The sequence below is a fragment of the Chiloscyllium plagiosum genome, unplaced genomic scaffold, assembly GCF_037043375.1.
Source record: "Chiloscyllium plagiosum isolate Xiang-an unplaced genomic scaffold, Cpla_swu_hap1 HiC_scaffold_14, whole genome shotgun sequence".
Taxonomy (NCBI): domain Eukaryota; kingdom Metazoa; phylum Chordata; class Chondrichthyes; order Orectolobiformes; family Hemiscylliidae; genus Chiloscyllium; species Chiloscyllium plagiosum.
In genome coordinates, this window is record NW_028270152.1 from 49,253,361 (window position 1) to 49,265,931 (window position 12,571).

Genomic DNA, 12,571 nt, shown 5'->3' on the forward strand with positions numbered 1-12,571 from the left:
CTTTGTGACTGTTGCAAATAGTCCTATAAAACATAGTGCTACACACACTGCAGTCATACTAATTCACAGCAACCACAACAAGCAATAGAAATGATATTCAGCATGCAGTCACATTTATCATTACACAATTTCATATTCATTTATAAGTTCTCAAAACAAAACCAACTTGCACTTATAAAACTCCTCTAACTCAGGAAAACGTCACAAAGTGTTTCAGAGAAGCAAAATCAGATTAAAGACATCAAAACAAACAATAGATCATTAAAATATTTTGTCAAACTAACAGTACAATAAAGAGAGAAGGAAAGGGACTTGATAAGGGAAATCTGGATTTACGACAGCTCAAGGCACAAATGCAATTGTGGGATTAAAGGGAGTGGAGATGTGTTGGAAATTAGCACTGGAGGAATGCAGAGGTCCACAACGATTGTAGTGTTGAAGAAGGGGGCAGTCGCTTTCATTGTACAAATTCTATTGTTATGTTATAAGAATATTTTTAGCTAAATAATGAAATCTAAAAACCTAAAAGCAAACTTTTCGTGACTGTCACCACTTCCACGGTGCACCCAACTATTCCAGCTCATCTGCTACAATACAGTCTAACGGCAACGAAGGATGGATAAGCATGGATAAAATGAACAGCCAAGATCTTTTTCTTAGAGCGGGATAATCCAAAACTAGAAGACATGGGATTAAGGTGAGAGGGAAGAGATTTAAAAAGTGCCTAAGGGGTAACTTTTTCACGAAGAGGGTGGTGTGTGTGTGGAATGAACTGCCAGAGGAAGTGGTGGAAGCTGGTACAATTCCAACATTTAAAAGGCATCCAAATGGATATATGAGTCGGAAAGGTTTGGGTGATATGGGCAGCCCTCCAAAAGCTTGTGATTTTAAATAAATCTTGTTGGACTACAACCTGGTGTCGTGTGACTTCTGACTTTGTCCACCCCAGTCCAACACCAGCAACTCCACATCAAAGTTTAGAATAAATGCAATGGTGTATTTTCTTTCACGTTGACACTGGTTGCACTCCTTCAGTGTACGTCCACCTGTTGTGAAAAATGACCTAAGTCCTGACTGTTTAGTTAATTCCTCAACTCTTTAGCAGTGGTGAAGAGCAAGCATGACCTCGACCTTCCCTTAGCCAGTCATTTTAAAACAGCGTCCTGCTCACATGTCCCCTTGCCTGACGTTGGCATGCTGTATTGCACCAATGAATCACAGCACAAACTGGATGAACATCTCATCTTTAGATGAGGCACTTTACAACCTTCTGGACTTAATACTGAGTTCAACACCTTCAGACTGTGATCCAACTCTCATTCCTTCCCTTTCTTTAAGCTTTATTTGTTACATTCTCTGTCACCATGTCCTCTCTCTCCCCTCCGTGGAACTGTTTGTTCTTTCAAGTCTGGCAGTTAGACACACCATTGTCCTGCCATTCTCACATTCCGATCACTTAATCTGTACTATCAACATCCTTTCTCTCCCAGCACTCCAACCATCCCTCCCCAATTATAGCATAAATGCTGCCACTTCCACACGTCACTTCAGCTTTGATGAAGAGTCATTTTGACTCGAAACATTAGCTTGCTATCTCTCCATGGATGCTGCCAGACTCACTGTGATCTCCAGCACTTTTGTTTTCAATACAAGTTCCAATATCTGCAGAAAAAATTGCTCCTACGCAGTGAATAATTGGATACAGACTTTTTCAGTTGATGACAGGCAGACAATGAGAGGCAGTGCTGCAATTCTTCTTCCCAAATCTATCTTCCCTTGGTGCTCAGAGCAGCTATTTAAACGTAGTCAATTGTGTATTCTAGAGTCTAGTTCCATTGTCAATCCAACCAAGGATAACTGGCAAGCGAACCTTTCATCTCCCAATATGCAAAATAAGCATGAATTGAATAGGGTGGGAGTTTCTTAACGCTGACTCAGTTGTGGATGTAGATTTGCTTGCCGAGCTGAAGGTTCATTTTCAGATGTTTCATCGCCTTAAGAGGTAACCTCTTCAATGAGCCTCCGGACAAATCACTGATGATGATTCCTGCTTTCTATTTATATGTTTGGGTTTCTTTGGGTTGGTGATGTCATTTCCTGTGTTGATGTCATTTCCTGTTCTTTTTCTCTGGGGATGGTAAGTCAGGTCCAAGTCAGTGCGTTTGTTGATAGAGTTCCGGTTAGAATACCATGCTTCTAGGAATTCTCGTGCGTGTCTCTGTTTGGCTTGTCCAAGGATAGATGTGTTGCCCTTCCTCATCTGTATGTAAGGACATTAGTGAGAGAGAGTCATGCCGTTTTGTGGTTAGTTGATGTTCATGTATCCTGGTGGCTAGTTTTCTGCCTATTTGTCCAATGTAGTGCTTGTTACAGTTCTTGCACGGTATTTTGTAAATGACATTAGTTTTGCTCGTTGTCTGTATAGGGCCTTTCAAGTTCATTAGCTGCTTTTTTAGTGTGTTGGTGGGTTTGTGGGCTAACATGATGCCAAGGGGTCTGAGTAGTCTGGCAGTCATTGCCGAGATGTCTTTGACCTAGGGGAGAGTGGCTAAGGTTTCTGGACGTGTTTTGTCTGCTTGTTTGGGTTTGGTGCTGAGAAATCGGCGGACAGGCTAGTGGACCTATGGCTTACCACCCACTTCACCTTCAACAACAAAACCTACAGACAAACCAATGGAACACCCATGGGATCTCTGATATCAGGGTTCTTAGCAGAGACAGTAATGCAGAGACTCGAGCAAATAGCTCTGCCAACCATCCAACCCAAACTTTGTGTCCGCTAATTCGATTACACCTTTGTTATCATTAAACGAAACAAATTAGAGGGAACCTTCAAGACCATCAATAACACCCTTACTGGTATAAGATTCTCTAAAGAGGAGGTAAACAACAACAAACTGACATTCCTACATGTCACAGTAGAGCAAACAGCCAGTGGGGCACTTCAAACCAGAGTCTACAGGAAAACGACACATACTGACCAAATATTGAATTACAAAAGCAACATCCACAAACAAAGCTGCATCAGAATATTATTCCAACAAGCCACCAAACACTGCAGCACAGAGCAACTACGCAGAGCAGAGCAAAATCACCTATACAGTGTATTCAAAACGAACGGATACCCAATGAACACAGTCCAACGATTTCTGGACAAAACATGTCCAGAAACCCTAGCCACTCTCCCCTACATCAAAGACATCTCGGAATTGACTACCAGACTACTCATACCCCTTGGCATCATGGTAGCCCACAAACCCACCAATACACTAAAACAGCAGCTAATGAACTTGAAAGGGGGTTATAGAGTCATAGAGATGTAAAGCATGGAGACAGATCCTTCGGTCCAACTTGTCCATGATGACCAGATATCCCAGCCCAATCTAGTCCCACCTGACAGCACCCGGCCCATATCCCTCCAAACTCTTCCTATTCATATACCCATCCAAATGCCTTTTAAATGTTGCAATTGTATCACTTCCTCTGACAGCTCATTCCATACACGTAACACCCTCTGCGTGAAAAAGTTGCCCCTTCGGTCTCTTTTATATCTTTCCCCTCTCACCCTAAACCTATGCCCTCTAGTTCTAGACTCCCTGACCCCAGGGAAAAGACTTTGTCTATTTATCCTATCTATGCCCCTCATCATTTTGTAAACCTCTATAAGGTCACCCCTCAACCTCTGACACTCCAAACAGCCCAAGCCTGTTAAGCCTCTCCCGACAGCTCAAATCCTCCAACCATGGCAACATCCTTGTAAATCTTTTTTGAATCCTTTCAAGTTGCACAACATCTTTCCGATAGGAAGGAGACCAAAATTGCACGCAATATTCCAACAGTGGCCTAACCAATGTCCTGTACAGCCGCTACATGACCTCCCAACTCCTGTACTCAATACTCTGACCAATAAAGGAAAGCACTATCCTATCTACCTGCAACTCCACTTTCAAGGAGCTATGAACCTGCACTCCAAGGTCTTTTTGTTCAGCAACATTCCCTAGGACCTTACCATTCAGTGTATATGAAGCTATACAGACAACTAGCAAAACTAACGTCATTTAGCAAAACTGTAACAATAACTACATTGGACAAACAGGCAGATAACTAGCCACCAGAATACATGAACATCAACTAGCCACAAAACGACATGACCCTCTCTCACTAGTATCCTTACAGATAAGGAAGGACACTACTTTGAGTGGGACAACTCATCCATCCTAGGACAAGCCAAACAGAGACACGGACCAGAATTCCTAGAAGCATGGCATTCCAACCAGAACTCTATCAACAAACACATTGACTTAGACTCGATTTACCATCCCCTGAGAAAAAGAATAGGAAATGACATTGCCACAGGAAATGACATCACCAATCCAAAGAAACCTAAATATATAAATAGAAAGCAGAAAACATCAGCAGTGCTTCATCCGGAGGCTCACTGAAGATGTTACCTGGTACGGTGATGAAACATCTGAAAATGAACCTTCTAGCTCAGCAAGCAAACCTACATCCAGAATTGATGGTGGTTGTCTTTTCCCCAAGATGGGGAGCACATTTATAAGGTAAGAGGACAGAGATTTTAAAAAGTTATAAGAAGTGATTTTACTTTTTTACAGACAGGGTGGTTCGCATGTGGAATGAATTTCCTGAGGGAGTGGTGGATGTGGGTACAATTACAATGTTTAAAAAACATTTGGATGGATACATCAATAGGAAAGGTTTGGAAGGAAATGAGCCAGGAGCAGGCAGGTGGGACTAGTTTAGTTTGGGATTATGTTCAGCATGAACTGGTTGAACTGAAGAGTCCATGCTGTATGACTCTTTGTGCATACTGTACTACTGTGCAAAGTCACTTGGTAAATGTTACTGATATCAACAGAGTTCCTTTGTTAGATGTTATTCTTGCTATAGTCCACACCTTAAACACAATACAAAATGGCAAATAGATCCTATTTCTCCAGACACGGCAAGTCACCTTCAAAGCAGGTCAAATATTTTCAGCTGTGACATCAGTATTGATTCCTCATTCCCATTTGCAACTTTTCAGAGTCTCAAGATTTGTAGACGAAAAACCAAAGGACCGAGCTGTAGAGGCATTCCACGAAGAGTGTTGAGAATAATTCCACACACAATGATACAAGACCATTTCATTTCAATACATAAATCCCAATCTCCACACCTGCAGAATGAGGTAATTTGCATTTATATCATGCCTTATCTTTGGCAGGAAAAATCAAACGCTTTTTCACTAATGGATTGAAGATTGAACTCTTGTTCTCGAAACACAAAGCAAAGGATAACTTACACATCTGGTTAGAACTCTTATCGAACAAAGGGACCTGGGGGTACAGGTGCATAGTTGCTTGAAAGTGGTGTCACAGGTCGACAGGGGAGTGAAAACAGCATTTGGCACACCTGCCTTCATTGGTCAGTGCATTGATGGGATGTCACATTGCAGCTGTATAGGATATTGGTTAGACCACTTTTACAAACCTGTATTGGATTCTGGTCTCCCTGCTATAGGAAAAGATGTTGTCAAACTTGAAAGGGTTCAGAAAAGACTTACAAGGATCTTGTCAGGATTGGAGGGTTTGAGCTATAGAGAGGCTGAACAGGCTGGGGCATTTTTCTGGGAGCATCAGATGCTGAGGGGTGACGTCATAGAGGTTTATAAAATCATGAGAGCATGGATAGGGTGAATAATGAATGTCTATTCTCAGGGTAGAAGAGTCCAAAATTAGAGGGCATACATTTAAGGTGTGAGGGGAAAGATTTAAAAGGGACCTGAGGGGCAACTATTTAATGCAGAGGGTGGTGTTTGCATGGAACAAGCTGCCAGAAGAAGTGGTGCAGACTGGTACAATTACATTTAAACAGCATCTGATGAATACATGAATAGGAAGGGATTACAAGGAGACGGGCAAAATGCTGGCAAATGGTTCAAGAAAGGTTCACTGCACCTGAAACGTTAACTCTAGTTTCTCTCCACAAATGCTGCCAGACCTGTTGAGCTTTTCGAACAATTTCTGTTTTTGTTGCAAGAAAATGGGACCAGATCAGTTTAGGATATCTCGTCAGCATAGATGAGTTGAAGCGAAAGGTCTGTTTTTGTGCTGTATAATTCTGTGACTCTTGCCTCTGAACCATACCTGGGTTCAATTCCCCTTCAGACTGAGTGCATAAAAACCAAGGCTGATGTGCAGTTTCTGAGTTTTGAGGGAGCTCCACAGTTGGAAGTGCAATTTTTTTTTGAATGAAATGTTAAACCCAGATCCCATGAAAGTACGTTGACACTATTTCAAAAAAGGGCCAGTGTTCTGGCAAATATCTGTCCCTCAATGAAAGTGCCAAAAAGGCCAGATTATCTGGTAACTATCACATTGTTAACAATCATTCATAATAAGAAAATAAGTTGGAGAAAAAAAAAGAAAAAATAAGAAAATAAGTTAGTAATATACACATCAGCCTGTAATGCTGATGAAGAAAAAAGCAGGAGCACCACTTTATGTCGTTCCTGCTCCCCATCCTTCTGAAACATGCAAATTTCAGTCTTGAAAAAAAATGTCTCATTAGTTCGGTGTCTTCCAGCTTTTTCAATAGAGATCCCTCAGTTCTAGCTAGTGGTCACAAACTCCCACCCTGCAATCACCAGAAACTCATGAAGATCTGAAGACTGCCCAGTTAAACCCCAAGACGCAAAGTTACTGTCAGTCACCCTGTAATGGGCAAGGCAGAAGATTACAAAAGTCAGTCCAAGGTTTTATTGACTGTGCTGAAAAAGAAAGACAACTCTCTACTGACACTAAGAAAATTCCGAACGCTCTTGGTCAGATCCACCGACGTCAAGCCGGTGTTCTTCTCCGACCACTGCCTCCTGCTGGCCGACTGTCACCTACAGGCCGAGCAGCGGGCTGGTAAGGGAACATGGAAGCTGAACACCAAGCTGTTGACCCCGGGAAACATCAAGGAGCTCAAGAGGGACTACGCAGGTTGGAGAACCGTGAAGCCCCTCTGAGTCCCCAGCGGACTGGTGGGAAACAGTAAAAGGGAACATCAAGAGGTTCTTCATCCTCAAAGGTGTTCAGGAGGCAAGAAAGAGGCGGGGAAAATTGTCCCAGTTCCAGGAAAGTATGCAGAACCTGCTCCTGCTGCAGACGATGGGGGTGGATGTCACAGAGGACCTCAAGGAGGTGAAGGGACAGCAAGCCTCGCTCTTTGCTTCGGAGGCCTCCAAGATAATCTTCCGGTCCAGGGTCCGCTCGGTGGAGCAGGACGAGACGTGCTCACGTTTCTTCTTCCAGAAGGTGCACAAAGAGAGCTCTGTGCTCAGCAGGCTGAAGGAAGAAGATGGCTCGCTAACGTCATCTCAGGCTGACGTCATGAGCATCAGTAAATCCTTCTATGCCAGTCTGTATGACGTGAAGCCGACCGACAGCGCGGCCTCCCAGTCGTTCCTGTCCTCTATCACGGAGGTCTTAGACGACAGAACACGGGAGAGGCTGGACCAGCCGCTATCTCTGGACGAGCTCTATTTTTTCTTTTTTTTTCTTTGTGTGTGTGTGCAGGTGTGAGACACAGTGAAAGACACAAAGTGCACGAATCTTTATTCAATTTCCACCACCAGGAAGATAGGAAAACACCCGGGTGGCCAGTGACAAACACTGCCCTTCACATCAAAGGGCAGTGCTGTGTGATCAAAACAGTGAAGGGGAGGGTAGGGACTAAATCAAAATAGAGTTGGAGGGAGAAATGATGCACTCCACTCCCTGCGGCGCCCACCTCTCCCTGAACAACTCCAGGGTGTTGGTCGACACCGCGTGCTCCTTCTCCAAGGACACCCGGGCTCTAACGTAACCGCGGAAGAGGGGCAGGCAGTCGGCCCTAATGACCCCCTCCACGGCCCGCTGCCTGGACCTGTTGATGGCCAGTTTGGCCAGGCCCAGCAGCAGACCCACGAGGAGGTCTTCAGACTTGCCCTCCCTCCTCCGTACCGGGTGCCCAAAGATCAGGAGCGTGGGACTGAAGTGCAGCCAAAAACAGAGGAGAAGGTTTTTAAGAAAATCAAAAAGGGAGAGCAAACGCCCACACCCAATATACACGTGGTCCACGGACTCCACAGCGCCACAGAACAAGCAGTTGGGCTGGGAGTCCGTGAACCACCGCAACGTGCGGTTGTAGGGGACTGCTGCGTGCAGCACCCTCCACCCCAGATCCCTGAGAGAAAAGGGAAGGACTCCCGCATAGAGAGCCCTCCACTGGGGATCCCCACCGCCCGGTGGCAAATGGGCACGCCAAGGCGTGTCCGGACGGTGGATGAGGGAGAAGAGGTGGACAGTGTGCAGCAGCAGTCTGTACAGGGCTCTTCTTTTCACCTCCTTAAACGAAACAAAATTAAAATTTCGGAGGCGGCTCAGGTTGTGGGGCACAGGCTCCCGCGGGAAGTACGGGACTTTGGGGCCAATGTGAAATTCCGTCTGGGCTGGGGTGAGCGCGGACGGGATCCCACCGCACACCTGAGCGTCCTCCAACTGGTGCACGTCGGGTCCGAGCACCGCCGTTTTAAGGCGTCGGATGGCGGTGGCCACGTACCGGACGTCTACCGCTGCCCTGCTGGCTATGTCCTGTGGCAGCGTCCAGCCCAGGCCCCCGGCACTCAGCACGTCCCCGATCCTGATCACCCTCGCCGCCACGGCCCTCCCCTCCGACAGCCACTCGAACCCGCTAGTACAGAGGTGCGGATTCCTGAGCAACGGCTCCCTGACGACAGCCGCTACTCCAGCCGGAGGGTAGGCGCTACGTGATTCGACCATGTTCCAGACAGTGATCAGGTCCCGGTCGAGCTCTATTCCGCTCTGTGGGACTTGATTGGCCAGGACCTGCTGGAGGTGTATGTCAGTATGCTTTGGGCAGGTACCATGAGTGAATCCATGAGGAAAGGCATCATCACTCTCGTCTACAAGCGGAAGGGGGAGAGGGAGGAACTCAAAAATTGGAGACCAATCTCACTGTTGAATGCAGATTACAAAATTCTGTCAAAGGTAATCGCCAACCAGGTCAGGTCTGCTCTAGGGTTGGTGATTCACCCTGACCAAACCTGTGCTGTGCCGGGCAGGAAGATCGCTGAGAGTCTCGCACTCCTCAGGGATACGATCACCTACGTGCAGGACAGAGGGTTGGACATCTGCCTGATCAGCCTGGACCAGGAGAAAGCCTTTGACAGGATATCACACATGTATATGAGAGATGTTCTCTCCAAAATGGGCTTTGGGGAGGGAATCTGCAATTGGATCAGACTGCTCTACACAAACATTGTCAGTGCAGTCTGAATCAACGGGTGGGAATCAGATAGCTTCCCAGTCAGATCTGGAGTCAGGCAGGGCTGCCCCCTCTCTCCTGCCTTGCTTGTGTGCTGCATAGATCCATTTGCCGAGTCCATCAGGAAGGATGCGAGTCTGAGAGGGGTGACTATTCCTGGCAGCGGGGGCCTGCAGGTTAAGGTCTCCCTGTACATGGATGACGTCGCCGTTTTCTGCTCGGATCCGCTGTCCGTGCACAGACTCATGTGCATTTGTGACCAGTTCGAACGGGCCTCGGGGGCCAAGGTAAACCGAGGCAAGAGCGAGGCCATGCTCTTCGGGAACTGGGCCGACCAATCCTCAATCCCCTTCACCGTCAGGACCGACCACCTGAAGGTGCTGGGTATTTGGTTCGGAGGGGCTGGGGTGTGCGCCAAGTCTTGGGAGGAGCGTATCAGCAAAGTGAGGCAGAAACTGGGCAGATGGAAGCTATGGTCACTCTCCATCGCGGGAAAAAATCTTGTCATCAGGTGTGAGGCACTGTCATTGCTATTATACATGGCACAGGTCTGGCCTATTCCCAGAAATTGTGCCGCTGCAGTCACCCGGGCCATCTTCCAGTTTATATGGAGGTCAAAGATGGACCGGGTCCGAAGGGACTCACTGTATAAAGATCTGGGCAACGGGGGAAAAAATACACCCAATGCCACCCTCACCCTGATGGCCACCTTTGTGTGTGGCTGCATCAAGCTGTGCGTGGATCCCTGGGACGCAAACACCAAGTGTCACTACGTACTGAGGTTCTACCTGTCCCCGGTGTTGCGAAGGATGGGCCTGGCCTCGCTGCCGCGGAACGCTCCGAGTAGTTGGACCGTTCCGTATCACCTGTCCTTCGTGGAGAAATTTATGAAGAAAAACACCTTTGACCACAAGTCCATTAGGAAGTGGTCAGCATGTAGTGTCCTTGAGACCCTCCGGGAAAAGGAGAGGGCGGATCCTATCGAGCGGTTCCCTGAGCAGACTGTCAAAGCCATTTGGCAGAATGCCTCATCGCCAGAACTTTCCAACAAGCACCAAGACATGCTTGGCTGCCTGTGAGATCCTTTATGCACGCCCGGACTCTCAGCCGCACCGCACGCTGCCCTCGAAGCGGCTGCTGGGGGGACGAGACTGTCACACACCTCCTTCTGGAATGTGCCTATGCAGAGGAAGTCTGGAGAGGAATGCAGTGGTGTTTGTCGAGGTTCGTCCCGAGCAGCTCCGTGACGCGGGACTCCGTGCTCTACGATCTGTTCCCCGGGACGCACACAAAGACAACATCAACTATGCCTGGAGGATCATCAACTCGGTGAAGGACGCTCTCTGGGTGGTCCGAAACCTGCTGATCTTCCAGCTGAAGGAGTTGACCCCGACTGAGTGTTGCAGACTGGAACATTCCATGGTCCAGGACTACGTGTTGAGGGACGCGCTGAAGCTTGGGGCAGCTGCCGCCAAGGCGCGGTGGGGAAAGACCACTGTGTAACATCTGCCTGCCTAACGAAGAACAGGGGGCCCATGCAGTCATTTGGGCTCTGCTGACGACTCAGCTAATCATATGGGCATATGATTGAAAAATGTACAGACCTGTATAAAAATGATAAATTCTGATCTCTGTATGTACATCTTTACATATGTATGGCATGACCAACTGTACAGACCATCAAATTATTTTATGAATAAAGTATATTTTTGAAATAAAAAAAAGAAAATTCCAATAATCTGAAAACACAAACAAAAGCTCGCGAAATGTATTGCAAAAAACTCTTTCAAAGGCACACCTATAAAGTAGTAAATAACTTTGGAGAAAGTGTGACTCTTTAATATTTGTTGATTAGATTTTGTTTTAAACAATGTCAGTGATGGTCTTAGCGGTTTGCAGGCTGTAGCTGACAGCAAGTCATGGGCTGTAAAGCCACCACATTATTGGAGGAATTGGGACAGAGTCGGAGATACAGACAGAGTCACACAGATCCGTCCAGTCTGAGGCAGAGAGAAACAGTCCACTTTCGGGGCAGGGACAGAGACAAGCAGTCCTATCCAGGAGAGAGACAGAGTTAGAAATATAGACAGAGGCAGAAATACACAGTCCAGTCCGGGACAGGGACAGAGAGAGAGACACACAGTCCAGCCCAGTCCGGGACAGGGACACAGACAAGTCCAGTCCGGAACAGGGACAGAGACAGAATGAGAGAGATACAGTCCAGTCTGGGACAGGGACAGAGAGAGAGAGAGAGAGACACACACACAGTCCAGTCTAGGACAGGGACAGAGAGAGAGAGAGAGAGACACACACACACAGTCCAGTCTGGGACAAGGACAAGGACACAAACAGACACAGTCCAGTTCCGGGACAGGGACCGGCACAGAGAGAGAGAGAGACACACCAGTCCAGTTCAGTCTGGGACAGGGACACAAACAGACACAGTCCAGCGAGGGACAGAGAGAGATACACACAGTCCGGTCCGGGACAGGGACACACACAGACAGAGGTAGAGGTAGAGGTAGTGCGGGGGACGGGGATTCGGGGAGACTCCCGCACACCCGGGCCCGGGCAATGGTTGCGGGTCCTGGGGTGTCCCGGGCAGGTTCCCCCCGGTCACAGATCCCCCCTCCCCCTATAGCGCGTGCCCATCCCCAGCACCCACCTGACGGGGGGAGGGGGCCGGCAGGCCGAGCCCAATCCTCAGCGATCTGACCGCCCGGAGAGACATGGAGGCCGCCATGTTACCGTCAGAGGGGGAGGGGTGAGAGGAGGGGGAGGGGAAGGGGGAGGGGTGAGAGGAGGGGGAGGGGAAGGGGGAGGGGTGAGAGGAGGGGGAGGGGAAGGGGGAGGGGTGAGAGGAGGGGGAGGGGAAGGGGGAGGGGTGAGAGGAGGGGGAGGGGGAGGGGTGAGAGGAGGGGGAGGGGGAGGGGTGAGAGGGGGAGGGGGAGGGGTGAGAGGAGGAGGGGAGGGGTGAGAGGAGGAGGGGAAGGGGGAGGGGTGAGAGGAGGGGAAGGGGGAGGGGTGAGAGGAGGGGGAGGGGGAGGGGTGAGAGGAGGGGGAGGGGGAGGGGGAGGGGGAGGGGTGAGAGGAGGGGGAGGGGGAGGGGGAGGGGTGAGGGGAGGGGGAGGGGGAGGGGTGAGAGGAGGGGGAGGGGTGAGAGGAGGGGTGGGGGAAGGGGAGAGAGTGGGGGTGGGGGGAGGGGAGAGAGTGGGGGAGGGGGTGATGGGGGGAGGGGTGATGGGGAAGGGGTGAG

At 48.6% G+C, this 12,571-nt stretch overlaps 1 protein-coding gene across 1 annotated transcript in view; it reads right to left on the reverse strand.

Moving 5' to 3' along the window:
• suclg2 (succinate-CoA ligase GDP-forming subunit beta) overlaps nt 1-12,090 on the reverse strand; it is a 314,651-nt gene extending 302,561 nt beyond the window's left edge. The window contains exon 1 of the mRNA XM_087994422.1: nt 11,981-12,090. Coding sequence (XP_087850548.1) covers nt 11,981-12,058 — 78 coding nt within the window. The 5' untranslated portion in view covers nt 12,059-12,090. The remainder of the gene's footprint in view (nt 1-11,980) is intronic.
• Between the last annotated feature and the right edge of the window lie 481 nt (nt 12,091-12,571).